The sequence below is a fragment of the Phalaenopsis equestris genome, unplaced genomic scaffold, assembly GCF_001263595.1.
Source record: "Phalaenopsis equestris unplaced genomic scaffold, ASM126359v1 Scaffold000247, whole genome shotgun sequence".
NCBI lineage: Eukaryota > Viridiplantae > Streptophyta > Magnoliopsida > Asparagales > Orchidaceae > Phalaenopsis > Phalaenopsis equestris.
This window is the reverse complement of record NW_018164689.1, coordinates 150,483-166,727: the sequence shown is the minus strand read 5'-3', so window position 1 is coordinate 166,727 and position 16,245 is coordinate 150,483. Positions and strand designations below refer to the sequence as shown.

Below are 16,245 nucleotides of genomic sequence, written 5' to 3'. Positions count from 1 at the left end.
TTCTGTCTCTATTCCACGCGTTCCGTTTATTTTATGACATAAATCCGGAGTTATTAAATTCAATTACGGGGTGGATTTATGGGATTTGCTCAGTCATCGCTCATCGTCACTCACGAGGTCAATCTCCGTCTACAGAGGGTTTGATAAATTCGAATTCACTGGATTTGATAAGTCCTATTTAACATGAATCAAGCAGTGGCCAAACACTGCCTTAGACTGGTCAATAAAGCTTACAAAATTTGGTTAAAATGTGCTTTATAATCGAATTAATTCTACTTTCAGGTCTGAAGTATACTATTTTTCCGTCACTTTCCTCTTGTATATGCATGTCGCAGCCAAACACTGCCTTAGACTGATCAATAAAGCTTACAAAATTTGGTTAAAATGCGCTTTATAATAGGATTAAATCTACTTTCAGGTCTGAAATAAACTATCTTGGCTTCACATTCCTTTGTATACGCATGAATATTCAAAAGCCAAAATCTACTCCTCCAATCATTCAGAACTTAGGTGCAAGCAAAGGTTTATTCTATTATTTTTAGTAACTAATAAAAAATGTAAAGCACATCTCAGCATACATGGAAGCCTACATCCATCTGTCGAATTCTCATCCCATCTCGATGAAATATTATGTGCAGATAGGGTAGATGCAGATTTAGTGGTATTGCGGTGGTACTCACCACAATACCACCAATCCACATGTGTGTTATCTGCACGTAATATTCGCTCTCCCATCTCCGGCTCTTTCATCCTGCTGTACAGCATAGTACAGATCTCTTGTGCGGAAATGCCAATCTCATCCTGATATACTATTTAGGTTTTCATGGTACTGGATTCTTTGCTTATGAGAACTAAGCAACAGATGTAGCTGGCTAATTTCGGTTCAAGTAGGAGAACTTTTCATTCATGGTAGAGAGAAGCCTACAGCAGATGAAAACATGAGAGTAACTGCAATGGTAATGATGTCTTTTTTTTCACATCTAGCCTTTTTCTTCACAATATATGATTACATTATGTTTCAATCATTAACATATATAAAATTGTTTTATCATTACACTAAAAAGTGAATACATAGAAAGAACACGCCGGATATTACCAATGAATTATCAACAAATTTTTTATCAGTAAACAACTTATTACCAACAGTTTTTTGCATGCAAGAAAATCAATTAGCAGCATGGATAAACATCCAGCTTAATTCGATTTCATATTTTAAAGCATAAAAATGCGGCTCGTCCCTTTTTTCGTTTCATATTTTGAATCCACTAAGTGCGACAAACATACAAAAAATAGGGAGTTGAATCTAACAATTCCCTAAATCTATTTTTTTTTCAACCGTAATGTAAATCCTATATTTTTTAAATCCGGTCGATAGGCAAATTTAACATATTTAAGAGGAAAGGCATCATCGCTTCTCTCATAGCATAGGAGGAAAAGACACAATCGCCAAAGATCGCAAACGGACTTAACTGGATCATGCCAGAAAATTGATGGTTTTGATAAATCCTTATTTATAGGATTTACAAAATCCTATTTAACTTAAATTCTCAGTGTAGCCAAACACCTTCTAAATTTCATAAATGATATTAAAAAATATTTGGCTTTGAGTTTGATAATTAGTAGCCATCAAACTATGGATATATTTTTTCATGTGGTTAAAATGATGGTTGCTAATTTAATACTGAGCATTGTAATACAAAGGCCTGTACATCAAATAAATAAATGTCGAGGCATTTTTCCTAAATTGTGATTTGGATGAAGACAATTATATGATGCAATCTGAATGCTTTATTGAAATAAGAAAAGATAGTCCCATATGTTGTCTGACCAAAAAATGTTTTTTTTTTTAATCTAAGCAAAAAAGTTTTATGGCTTAAAACAAGCGCCTCATTGATAGTATTGAATTTTTGATAGGTTCATTCACACGATTGAAGTTTGTAGATAGCCAAAAAAAATTTTGGAAATAAAATAGATCGCAATAATGCCACAGATGTCTGTCTCAACATAATATATTAAAAAGGTGTTAGATGAATTTAAAATGAACAAGTCAAAGGATGTAAGTATAATGCTCTCACTATGTCTTGGTCTATAAATTTTTTATGACTTTTATCTGTACATAAGGGGTAAAACTAGGTACATCTGTACTATTGGTGTGATATACTCACTTGGTTGTTATAACTGTAAAAGTAGTAACACTATCACGTGAAAAATTGAATATGTAACCATAGCTAAAACCAATGAGGATATGTTTTGGATCAAAAACTTTCTGTAAGAATTGGGCTTGTCATAATAAGTTATCACACTTATTTGTTAAAGATAAAAGTCATTCATTTAGCAAAAAAATACAACCTTCCACTCTTTAGATAAAGCACATACAATTCAAATTTCAAAGCATCCATATTTCACCTAAAGTTGATATCATAACGCTCACAAAAAGCAGCACTCGTAAAAAAACTGTGGTTTTGCAAAGACGCAGTTAAGCTTAGCAAATGATGATATAGTGATGTCGCATAGAAGAGATTTCATAAACAAATCACTAAGTAGGTAAATTAAAAATTCTATCTTCAAGTGTGAGACTATTAAACTTATAAGAAAATGATTGAGATATCATAGTCATTGCAATTATTGGACTGATATTTGAAAGATATTGTTAAATTTTTTATGTGCTATAAAATATTTCATTTTTAAAGACTTGTTGTAATATCTAAAAAGATCTTGTAATTAATTATATGTTTTCAAGTGCATGCCTTATAATCACTAAAAATAGCCTTAGAATGAGGGTTTAGCACCTCATAATAGCACGAAAATAGATATAAGAGAGATAAAGGAGAGATGACTTGCCATTCGATAAAGAAATTTAGATGTTCATCTTCTTCAATGTAGAAGTCCAGCTATTTTTCATTCTAGCAGAAGTTTTTTATCATAATAGAGAAACTCTCATTTAGACTGCTTTATCAGAAAATGAAAGAGAGCAACTACAACATACACGTAGGTAAGGATGTGGACGAGTCTCACTGGACCATATAAATTTTATGCGCATGTGTTTGTAAATTTAATAAGTTTCTCAATTCTATATGTTTTGCTCATTGCTACTTGTATCCTAGTAGGTGTTTCCTCTGCATGGTTTTTATTGAATGAGACCCTCGATATTTGAGGTATGTCATCTACTTACTATATAAACATATTTTCCATCCGTGAAAGCTCTTAGTGTTGTTGTGGAGTAAATTTCTATTCAAATTTGATTACAATATTACTACAACAAAAATTTGTTAAAAGCTCTGCCCGCCCACTAAATGTTAAAGAACACAAGTCATTATGTTCTTACTTATCATCACATACCTACCAACCATATATTTATTAAATGAGATGATTTCATAGTATTGCAGGGCATCTCTCAATCTTCTTTATACAACTTAATGCAGAGACAGAGACCGAAGATGGCTAGTGACTTGATTAGAGGCTTGTGGTTAACTTGGTCGGTATTATGTAGAGGAATTTCAATGTGGGTAATCAGTGACAAGCATTAAAGGTTAGAGGTGATTGTTAAAAGATGAAGACTTTTGACATAAGAAATTTGATGATTATCACAAATGTAAGTAGCTGAAAAGATGGTCCAAAATAGGAGACAATGGGTTTTTCTATATCATTTATAACCATGATGAATGCGAGATAGTTGAAGGTTATGAGAAGAGTTGAAAGCAAGTTTAAGGAGAAAATGATTCTTTACACACACACATATATATATATTCGTTTTCACAATGGCGTCGTCTGTTCTGATTTCACTTTGCTAGGGTTTCGCCATTATGGCGAAACCTGGTATCTCTTCGTCGATTTGCTCTTCAGCGTATCTCCCTTCTCTGCTGTGCCTCGTCTGCATCATGCGGCGTCGACTCGTCGCGCATCGTTTGGCTCAAAGAAGAAGAGGTGTCGTGCAACGTCGCTTCTTCGTCGCGCGTTTGTCAACTGCGCCTCCTGCGGCTCCATCGCCCTGTAGCTTGTCATTGTTCAACTTCCATGGCTACTTCTCCTTCTCAACCACCGACTACTTTAGTTTTAAACCTTAGGAAGACATATTTTGCTGATATGGTTGGTTTTATGGGATCAGATTAGGTTTTCCCTCATGTTTACTATGAATCATTTGAAGGCCAGGAGGACAGCAACCTTATCAAGAAGACGGATAGGAAAAGTGGCAAACTGACTATATTTTTCTCTAATGTTAAAGTTTCCAACCTGGTTAACAAGTTCAAATTCACACTCATTGGGAAGTTCCAATCGTGGCATCCCAAAATGGAGATCGTTCGAAAGGCTTTTGAAGATCTCAAACTATTGGGACTTTGGAAGGTTGGCCTATTTGATGGGAGACATGTGATGATACAATTATCTAAAGTGAAAGACTATGCCAAAATATTTTCCAAAAAGTTTATGACAATAGAGGGAAAATATATGAAATTACTTAAGTGGTCTCCTGAATTCGACCCTAGTCAAGAACCGCCTATAGTTCCAATCTGGTTTAAACTACCTGGCCTAAAGTTGCACTACTTCAACCACCAAGTCCTCTATTCTATTGGAGCTACTCTAGAGAGACCTATGAAATTGGATGCACCCACCTTCAATCTAACCAGAATTCGGTTGCAAGAATTCTTGTTGAAAGGGATATCACATTCTCTGATGTGGCCGAAATATGACTTGGTACTGCTCATAATGGGTATTGGCAACCAATTATGGCAAAACAAAGACCCTACTAATGAAATCACTGTAAACTGTTTGAGCACACCCCTGTCAAATTCTTCAGTCTTCACCCACATTTAAGATCGACAGGTCCTAACAACATCACCAACCAGACCAGCAGCTTCCGCTTATTGTTGTTGAGACAGCTCTTCCTCGGATTACAATACTATGAATTTTGTCTTGGAACCACTTATTGCGAGAGAAGAGAGTACTCAAGTTATGGAGAAGTGTCAAGGTCAAGGTGTGCTGCAGGCGGAGTCAGATCAGCAATTTATCTCCATCGAAGATTCACCTAATGTTCACACGGGACTACCTCTGACAAATGATTGACAGGTTTATAAATCTAAGAAAAAAAAAGAAATGTATGATCTCAGTAACTCTCAAAATGACTGTATCATTGTTTCGGGCAGAAGCCCACATCTTAGTATGTTGCTGGATTCCCTCCCTGAATCCAAGGGAAGGGGAAGAGGTTTATCCACCGACTACACCCACCATGATTAGGAGTTCTTTCTTGTTGTTTTATTTTTAGGGAATACGTTTGTAATCCCTGCGAGAGAGCTCTTTATATCCACTCACTAAAACCTTTTGTATCCTCTCTTTTTATCAATGAATTTTCTTTTATATATTCATTATTTTCTAAGGTTTGAATTTTGATGGAATAAATTTAAGAAAGTACAATAGAAATAGAGGGGAATGGGGAAAGTGAAAAAGAACAATTCTAATGAGACATTAAGAGAGTGAAAGATAATGGAAGTAATATTTGTGTTATGTATTGTTTTCGAAATAGTGAAATTATCTATGTGGGCATAGATATAAGCAAATATAGATGAACCAATAAGTCATTGTCATATATTTTTAAATGTTTTCTGCAATCATTTTTCTTGCTATAATGTTTCATTACTCTCGCCGGTGAACTTTTTTCCCAACATCTTTGAAGGACCGACGACAATTATACTTATAATAAGCCATGTTCTCTGATGGATAAATAGTACCAAAGGATAGTACTTGCATATGACCCAATCATAAAATTTCAACTAATTTATATATTCAAATTATATCTATAATATATTCAAAATGTTACATTTTTTTGCATTCACTTTACAACATTTTTATGTGTCCAAGCTTCATATCAATTAGTTGTAAAAAGCTTTTCTTATTCAAAGTAAATGTTGATGAAATTACTTTATTTTTAGTTCATTTTTTCATATCTCTGCTACAAAGTAACTGAAAGGCTAAATATAATGGTTGCTTATGCGGGTCACTATCCTCTATCATCCCAAGCACTACCAATTGGAAACAGAATAATACAAGAAATCATTTTGAGGAATACCCAGCCCAAATAAGCGCCGAGCCTAAGCAAAGAAGAATATTTTAAGTTTATTGTTCTCACTATGGGCCCACAAATTTTGCCTAAAACAATTCTGGACCTCTTATATGAAGGTAGCACGGCCAGGAGCTAAACTTAAAAATTTTAGAACACATGTTAAAAATATATTAGCCATTTGGGCTAGTCTTTTATGGCTCATCATTGTTTGCTATCTTATTCATCAATTCTTTCTTTTAAGCCCAAATCTAAGTCCAGGAATTTTGTTGAAATACGCCCATATTAGTTCAACGTTGGAACCACAGTGACTCTTATTGATTGGATTTAAGAGACTAGCTTTGCCAATGAAGCAATTTTTTTCTTAATTGAGCTCTATTAAACAAGTCCACTAGGAGGAAGAGGTTCAGTCAGCTGAATGACTCAGAGCAATATAATCCAAAAAGAAACTCTAATTGTGTACCATCATTTGACTGACCATTTCAGCCAGCCAAAAACCTTCAAAAAATCATCTCTTTATATTGAGAACAAAATTGTCATTCAGAAGAAACATCTTACCTCAAAACCTTGAATGTCATTAGAAAGACGACCCACTTTGCTGACAAGTTCATATAATTTGTAGTAATCTGAATGCGTGATGATGTTCTCTGAAAGCTCTGGCCCAACAAAATAGAGGGAAGGTAGAATAATGGGTCCTAAAGCAAACGACGGAATTGCATGCGTCATGTATTCATCCAAAGAAGGCACTATATTGTTCTTTAGCCAGTCAGCCTCTTTCATCATGGAGTTCATCATAGTTAGCCACTATCAATTGCAACATGTCAAATAATTCTGATAAAATAATCAAAAACAAGAAGTATAGGAAAAAAAGCTAAATAGGACAATAATATTTGTTCAAATAGGTTTGTGAAGGAGGTAGCATAAGAGAATTTATGTGTACGAAAGGATCATAACAGCATGAATCTTGAAGAAAAATGGAGAAACACGACAAATAGGAGGGCCCAACGGTCAAAATATACAGAGATCTAGTCAAACATTGATTTACTTATTGGAATAAAAGTTAGTGTCAATTAAAGAGAGAAGCATCCCAACTTTCCAATAAGTAAATCCCCTCAGTGGTCGAACCGACAAACATAACAGGCCGGATGAGGAATAGTTGGGTACATGGCCAAATAAAGGAGGGCTATGTATCTAGCCGAGGGAAGGACGGTTCTACGCCAAGCCGAACAAAAGACCACCCATCGCCAAACGAATGAGTCGAAGACTGAGGAAAAGTCAAGGATAAGTTCGATCGAGAAGTCTTTACGTTATTGACATGCAATTCAGCCCGTCATGACCGAACGAATGAACATGTGCCAATGACCGAAAGTCATCATGATCGGCCATGAAATTCACTATTAACATATTTACATAAATTATACAAATGACCTCAATACCATTAAATTTCTTTGTATAGAAGGGGGTTTTAAATGTAATTATGTGCTTTGGATATCTCCTATACCTATAAATACGAGACTATTTCATGAAGAAAAGGCTCCGGATACTATCATTTTTACAGTTCATTTCCTCCCTATACAGTCTATTCCTTGGGTGTTATTTCCAGAATAATTTAGGATTCAACATCCTAAAAGGTGCGTTGGAATCATGTCACGAACAAAAAGAGGAGCATAGAGCAGGGAAAAAAACTACCGTTCAGGAAACATGGAGCCAAGCAATGGATGTAGATAGCACAAGGGAGATTGTGCGGCAACAAATGATGGAGATGAAAGAATAGTTGATGTTAGAAATGAGAGAACAGATGGTAGGCACTTTTTAAGAAGCTCTAGCCAGAGAAATTCAAAACTCACACTGTCAAAGCCCCCAGAAATATAGTCGCCAAGAGCTCGATCATCGGGATGGACCAGCGATCAGTGACAGGCAAGATGGACTGGTACCCAACGGTTGAAAATCCCAACAAATAGAAGAAAGAGGTGAGGATTCCCCATTACCAAAATAGCGTCGGATCTGCCCCAATGGAAAGACATCACATTATGCAAACCATAGCCCTCCGTCAAGCCGAAAAAGCATTTTCTCAACAAATCTCTGACGCCAAACCTCCAGAGAAATTCAAACCCCCCAATCTTCAATATACCGACCTAATCATACATGGAGTCGTTTTCGAGTCGGCAATCGATATATCATGTAGCTGTTTTCGAGTCAGCAATCGGTATATTGAAGATTACTGATGCATTCAAGTGTCGTTTGTTCCTTATCACATTGAAGGAATCGGCCCTCAAGTAGTTTAACGCCCTCCTGGTGGGGATTCATCCCCTCCTTCAAGTTCAAAAAGACTACTCGTGGCTCACTTTGTCAGCGCACAGAAGCCACCAAAGAAGTCCCAAGCTCCGTTGTAGATCAAACAAATGATGTGAGACCCTGATCCCGCTATGAAAGAACAATTGATTGTACGACAACAAGTGATGTGAGACCCTTCACTCGTATATCACAAGGTTCCAGCGGGAAATGCTGGAAATTCAGAACCTAAAGCCCTTGATCGCGCAAACCGCCCTGACATAAGGACTAAAAAATGAACATTTCAAGTACACCTTAGGCCTATGCAAGCCAAAATCAATGGCCAAGCTACTAGAAATGGCCAACCATCATATTGCCACGGAGGAATACGTCCTCAACTATCGAGAAGAAGTCCGAAAAGCAGTCGTCGATGCCCAATCACAAAAGAGAGCATCGACAGATGACGGTTGAATAGAGAAAGACGGCCTTAAACCTCCAACTCGTCTTCATTATGAAAACAACCAACCACACCATGAAAATAATGGGAACACTAAAGCCAGCAATTGAAATAGACGGCCTCGATACCCTCATCAACGGTCGACCCACCACAACAAATGACAGGACTACTCAAAATGACGCCCCTAAGAATCTCGATAGTCAAACTAGTAGAGGTCATCCAAGATAAAGAATACTTCAAACAAACTCAGCGAATGAGGGTCGAAAGTTCGGCTTGAAATCCGAACAAATTCTGCGCCTACCAGAGGGATCACAACAATAACACAGAAGAATGCAGACACCTCAAGAGTCTTGTTGAGGACTTGATCAAGGCTGGAAAGCTGAAAGAGATTGTAGCCGCTGAAACAGCCACTCGCAGACAGGGGAAGGCCGCAGTAGACTGAGCATCCGATGAACCTGTTCGAGCAAACACCATCCCAATCGCAATAATAATACCAGCAAGACTTGGAGAATTGTGCGTCACACGACGAGCAACTTATCCCCCCATCATGTTCACCGATGAAGACATACCGGCAAAAGGTAATCTCTATAACGATGCAAATTTCATTATGGTTTTGATTAACAATTATCAGATAGGAATCATAATAATCGACACCGAGCGCTCAATAAATATCCTGTTCAAAGCGGTATTCGACAAGCTTAACGAGGAGACACAATAGATGGTGGCGCCTTCCAAATCCCTTTACGGGTTCTCAAGAGAAAGGAATGAGGCCCTCAGTGTGATCTTTTTTACAATCACCTAGGGATACAAAAACAAAGAATTTGCAAAGACCAAGGATTTCTTGGTGGTCAACTCCCCGCCTACATATAATGTCATCTTCAATCAGCCATTGCTAAAAAACTTTCGAGCGATGGCCTCCACCTATCATGTAGCTGTAAAATTCCTGGAAGACTAGGAGATCATTACCATTCGAACCACCCAAGCAGAACAAAAAGACCCACGACTCTTGGCAGATTTTTCGAACTACTTGTCGGCCATTATTTTTTTTGAAAAGGAAAGGAATGATTTTTGTAAATATGAAACTAGTTTTAATATAAATATTAGTTTTGAAAGTAACATTTTAATTTAAAAATAGACGAGACCAAACGAGTCTCACATATTAAATAGTTTGAACGGTTGAGCGTGATACCACAAGTAATACACTATCTCGAAGGATAAACATACCACTTAACAGTAGGCTCAACCACCTAAATTAAGAAGTTTGTGACATCTGTTTGGTCTGCAAAACCTTTTATGTATGACCGACAAGTTCCCCTACCTAATATAAGGATTAGATAAGATTTTTGCCTAGGTTCCAGGTTCCCTATAGAGGCAAGCCCCTATAGTTAATTGCATCTTAAATGACTAGGGTCACTTATAAAGACTCTCGATTAAGATCAGTGATTTTGCCTTTCAGATTTCAAAGTTTGGGTTTCCAAGATTAGACACGGGATAATCAAATGGGAATTGCTCAAATGGGAACCGTTATTTTAAGGAATCCAAATGAATAACGAGTAGGGGATATCACATATCCAGGAGAAACCCTGGTGATTTCTCAACTATCCTATTCTTTGGTTTTATGTCTTTGAAATGATGTTATCCAATATTTAATCCTGCAATTTATTTTTAGAATTTAGGACTTACATTCGCACGATTTCTGATCATGCAAATAACCTAAAAAGATAGGAGGATTTACACTGTACCGTACAGTCACCTCGGAATCCTAAAAGTGTTCGGACTTATAATTGCACTAAGAGTTATGCAAAAAACTAAAGATAAGGTGAGGATTTATGTTGCGCTAAGCAAACCACCTCGAAGTCCTATGACTTGTTATTTAAACTAAGGAAAATGTTTAGTTGTCATAGACTTATTGTACTGTTGTAGATCGTCATCCTCCATCTGCTACATCCTGGTCGTGCTGCCCACGAAGACTTGCTCCATGTCCCATGTAGTAACAATTTCAAGTTTAGTGTCTTATATGTGAATGTGCAATATTGTTATTTGGTGGCTTACTGTTGTATATCTCCTAAATCAAGTTATATCCTAATGATTTTGTAGTTAACTTAAAGCATACATAAACAAACTATGTTATAAGGAAGAACAGTAAATGAAAACAATATAAAGTGTGGTAAATAAAAACAGTATAAGAAAACGCAGAAAAGTGCTATACATGTAATATAAAATTTGGGTACCTAATTTTTCTTGTTATTAGTGCACCTGTAAATGGGATCAACATCGCAAGTAACAGTATAATATACAAATTCAGCTAGCCGGACAAACATGTGTTTATGTATAACATAATAAATGATGGAGTAGCACATGGAAAGCCCTGAGGAAAAGTGAAATCGACCCACAAAGACTCGAAACAAATCGTAAGAAAAAGACACAAACAAATAAAACAAAACACAATGTCACATATAAAGGACCAAGGGTGGGAGATTTATATGTGGCATTGGGAATAACCCCAATTGCTAGGAGGATTTGAGTGTAAGGCTCAAGCTCAAATCCTGAAGCATTGGGTTTTATTTTAGATCAAGTTATGATGAGAATTTCACTATTTGATTTAATTAAATCAATCATAAACCACAGTCTAGTGCATTTCCTGTTCATTGTTTTAACTAACTTATGAATTAGGGTCAGGTGCCTAGTTTCAGTGTTCATTTGAAAATTAGGTAGATAAACTCTCACCTAAAGTGTGCTCCTAAAATCTAGGAAGCCTACACTTTAACTTGAGTTTGAAGTGCCTTAAAGTGTTCTACCCTCAATTAAGTATTTTCCAACTAATCCTCAAATATATTTATAGCAAACTTAGCTCACTATCAGACTCTTAAGACATAAGAGGATAAACCTATAATTTTGACAAAAAAGGTTCGTGAAATGTGTTTCAATCCTAATCAAAACAATTGGGCTTAAGTCTATCCAATGCTTAGGGATCCTAATTGATAGCCTATTGATCTCTCAATTTATGCCCCTAACTCGTGAATCATTTAAGCTCTTACTTTCTCCCAATTGCAATTTTATCTTTCTTATGTAAAAGAAATAGTGAATGGTTTGCTACCCTCTTTCCCCTTGGGTTTCAATCACCTCAACAGGCTAAGTATCATTTTTTTTTAATTCCCTCCCCTTTCTTTTTATTTTTTTTAAGGCCGTAAATCAATCCCGAAAATAATTAAATCATAAATTCTCATTTTTAACTTAACCATTAAAAAAAAAATCAACGAAAAAGGAAGGCCGACTCACTTCTAAAAAAAAAAAACAAAACAGCTAAGCAAGGGGCAAAAGCACAAGTGAATCGGCCTAAAGGCGTTTAAATTCCTTCAAAGCAAAAATTAAATCAACCCCAAAAATGTGCGTAAATGCCTCCAAAAATCAACACTTAAAAATGTCCAAATCGATGTATAAAAGGCTCAAAATGCAACTTAAACCTTAACGAATAAGGCCTCAAAATGCAACTTAAACTTTAACGAATAAAGCTTCAAAATGCAATTTAAACCTCACTAAAGAGGGTCTCAAGTGCAGCCTAATCATGCTTCAAAACAATGCTCAAAAGCTGCTCCAAAGCAGCACCAAAGTGTTTCAAAATCTTGTATCAATCGCTTCCAAATCAGCCCAAGTTCAACATGAATCCACGCATAAGCTCTAACAACTGCAGTACCAACACTTACTATTGATCAAATGTAGCATTACATATATGTATCCAAAGCTTATCCATATCGAATAACAAAAGATGTGATTGAGTTTTCCAAGTGTACACATATGAAATATGATTGAAGGGCAAACGTTAAAACTCATTCCACAACTAATGAAGGAAGTCATTGAAATGAATTTCTTTCTCATAAGTATAAAAGATAAAGCTTCGATGTCAAATATTGCAAACAATAGGAATTCAATGGCCTTTGAACCCCTCCAAAAACAAAACTTGTATTTCTTCCAAAAATCAGCAAGATAGGGAGCGAAGAAAAGCTCCTGAACCTATTCTAAGCCAACAATATTGGATATCAAGTAGCATTTCATAGGCGTCTCTTCCATAACTTAAGAAAGGAAAAGCAAACAAGTAAAAAATGGCCACCACCATACCACACATGCTCAACATTTTATATTTACGAGACCAAACTTTCCAAATAGAACATAGAAACTTTCAGATATTTATAAAAGTACAACATCGAAGCTTTCAGATTTTTGCAAGTAACAAAATTATAGCTTTCAGATTTTTGCAAATAACACACCTACAACTTTCAATTTTTGCAAATAACATACATAGAAATTTCAAATTTTCAAAAGCAAGAAACCCAAAACTTTCCAATCTTTGCAAATGTATCATATAAACTTTCAGATTTTTGTAAAAATGAAGCACTGCAACTTTCCAAGCTTGCCAAAATGTAAACTAGAATGTGGTCTTAATTATTCAACTAAGGAGCAAGTAGAGAGCAAAGGAAAGCTCCTAAATGTTTCAGATGTTTGCAAATACGCCATTTAAATGTTTTAAGATTTTGCAAATACGCCACTTAAATGTTTCAGATTTTGCAAATACGCCACCCAAATGTTTCAGATTTTGCAAATATGCCACCAAAATGTTTCAGATTTTTGCAAATGTGCCACCTAAATTTTTCAGCTTTTGCAAATACACAAACCCACAATTTACAGATTTTTGCAAATGAGGCACCCAACATTTTCAACTTTCGTAAATGCTACAATAAAACTTTCAGATTTTTGTAAAAGTGCGAAAAGTGGTTCATCACAACTTTCATGAATTACTGCATAGGAATTTCCCCTACAGGCAATGTCGTATGCATTTTTAATAAATCAAAAAATCAGATGTATACAAAATGAATTAGAGGCAATTTACATGCATACCACATAATTTGTAAGTATTCACATACAACTCGATAATTTTAATGTGATATGGAAGATTGGGTGGCATAAATGTAAAAGGAAAGGTAGAGATGCTAGACATGTAAATATTTGATGAATTGAAAATCTGTACACTTGCTTTCAATGTTTAGATGCGTTATATATGTGAATATGTGAGCATTAAACAATCTCATATACAGGTTTCAAAGTTCAGGCATTATATACTATTGTGTGCTTAGGTATCAAAATGCAAGAGAATTGTGTTGCATATATGTCTCAGATTTCAGGCACAAAGTCATCATGCTAGATTTTTTATTTGAAATCCCCTCCGTCAAAGATATTAGCAAGATGTATATACCTCAAACAAATCTTTTATATTTATATACCTTAACTTCTAAACTTCTATACACGCATGAGTTAAAATCCACGGTGCTAAATATGTAACACATTGTAATTGACAGAACTTGTGACTAAGTTCTAAGCCTCAGCACCCAATATCAGATACGTAAGCATACAGGAATTGCACATTGCACATCAAGCTTTCCAAATACTGTAATAATCAACAGCATAAAATACTAATCGCATCAAGCTTTTCCCATAATAAAGAATCATAGATGAATGAACATTGTTAAAATTTCTGCCAAAGAAGATCTGTAAATCATAATATAGATGAGGCAACATCTAACTTTGGCTTGATAACGGAGAAAGTAAGACAAGCAAAATCGTTTAAAAAATGCTTATATATATGAATCTTTAATACCAGTTTCCTCCAAAGCTTGTAATAAATTCCAAAATAGAGTACCTAATGATGTAAAGAATGCTCTTTAGGAGATCCATTAACTCACTGTACTTAAGGTTTCTGAAGAGAAGACGAAGCTAAACGCGTCCTCCGCGAAGTACATTCAGGAGAACATGAGAGTCACTTCAGAAGAAGAACCTAAGTCAACCGGGTGCAGCGCTAAGGATACTTTTGGCCCACACTTCTCAAGGACGTCGAAGAATTCGCAAGAAAGTGCGAGCAATGCAAGAAATGCAGTACCCTGCAACACCAACCAACCCGCCAATTGCAATTTATAACGAGTCACTGGCCTTTTGCCACCTGAGAATTGGATATCCTCGGACCGTTCCCACCTTCAACGGGTAAGCGTAAGTTCCTCCTAGTCGTCGTAGACTACTTTTGAAGTGGATAGAAGCTAAAGAGCTTGCCCGAATCACTACTACCATAGTATAAAATTTCATCTGAAGAGAACTCATGCTACCGCAGTCCGAAATTTCATCTGAACATAACTCATTTGCGAAGAAAACCATTGGCGAAGAGAGCCTAGCAGAGTGGCGAGAGGCCAATGACGAAGGATTCAAGCTTGCACTCGATCTCGCAGAAGAACTACATAGCGACTTAAGCCCTCGTCAAGAGGAAATAAAGAGAGGAATCGTCTGATACTTCGACAAGCAAGTGAAAGAAAAGAACTTCACACCAGGGGACCTCCTCAAAAAAACCAATCCAACAACCAGAGGACAAACAGTCGGTAAGCTCGACCAAACGTGAACAGGACCATTCATCATCAATAAAAAGGTTCCTTGGGAGCGTACCGGCAAAAGACATTCACGGGAGACAACATACCCCGAACCTAGAGCAGGTACGACCTGAAATAATTATTCACTTGAATGAAAATCTCTTGTATGAGTTCAAACCGACATAATGAAAAAGAAAAATTTTGGTCGCCACTCTTTTATTTTTTGAATTACTAACTATGCATTTAACTAGGATCCTTAACCGCACTGGCAGAGCTTGCACATCTCACCAACCGATCTAAGCGACTGGGGAACCCAAAAAATAAAGACTCCCCGCCAGGGCGAGAATCCTAAAGACTCCCCTCTGGGGGGAGCATCCTAAGGACTCCCCTCCGGGCAAGCATCCTAAAGTCTCCCATATAGAGCAAGCATCCTAAAGGCTCCCCTCCATAAGGCGAGCGACCTAAAAACTCCTAACAGAAGCGTCTAAGGAGTTTATCACTGAAACGAACAAATGACATCCAGACTGAGGAGACAAATCACAAATAGAAGAAAAGTATAAAAGTTTAAAGGGAGACCAAACCAACATTGTATATTTCCATTAAGTCTTTGTCATTACAAAAGTGGTCCTACTTTACCAAAAAAAAAAGAAAAGAAAATAAGAGAGAGAAAAACCCTTGCTACAAAAAATTTTAGGGACAAGAAGTTGAAGATACTCCATCAGCCGATTCTGTATGCTTCTAAGCAGGCTTCTTGGTCGAAGGCAATAGCTTGACAAATTCACCAGAGTTCGTGTACTTCACCTCGACCATTTCCAACCTCACAAACTTGTTGATAACAAACTCAATACTAAGCCAAATTTGGTTTGTCCCCTCCTCAGAAAGCATCTCAATCATAAGTGACAAGGCGACTTTCGCAGATAAGTTATCATTCTCCTCAAGCACAACCGAGATCCATTCAGAATCCCCCTCCAGGCTCTCCACCACATCGACAAGACGAGCATCGGCCTCGCCCGCTCGCAGCCAAGTTTTCCTCAAACGAGCCTTTGCAGCCTTCGCCTTCTTCC

General features: G+C 36.6%; 1 protein-coding gene across 10 annotated transcripts in view; it reads right to left on the bottom strand.

The window, feature by feature from the left end:
- Positions 1 to 16,245, bottom strand: part of LOC110024106 (ent-kaur-16-ene synthase, chloroplastic-like) — a 46,258-nt gene that overhangs the window by 665 nt on the left and 29,348 nt on the right. For 9 of the 10 annotated variants that reach the window (XM_020723866.1, XM_020723867.1, XM_020723872.1 and 6 more), the window contains one exon: positions 6,608 to 6,853. The exons of the other annotated variant lie outside the window; for it this stretch is intronic. In XM_020723866.1, the coding sequence (XP_020579525.1) occupies positions 6,608 to 6,853 (246 nt within the window). The remainder of the gene's footprint in view (positions 1 to 6,607; positions 6,854 to 16,245) is intronic. 10 annotated transcript variants of the gene reach the window in all.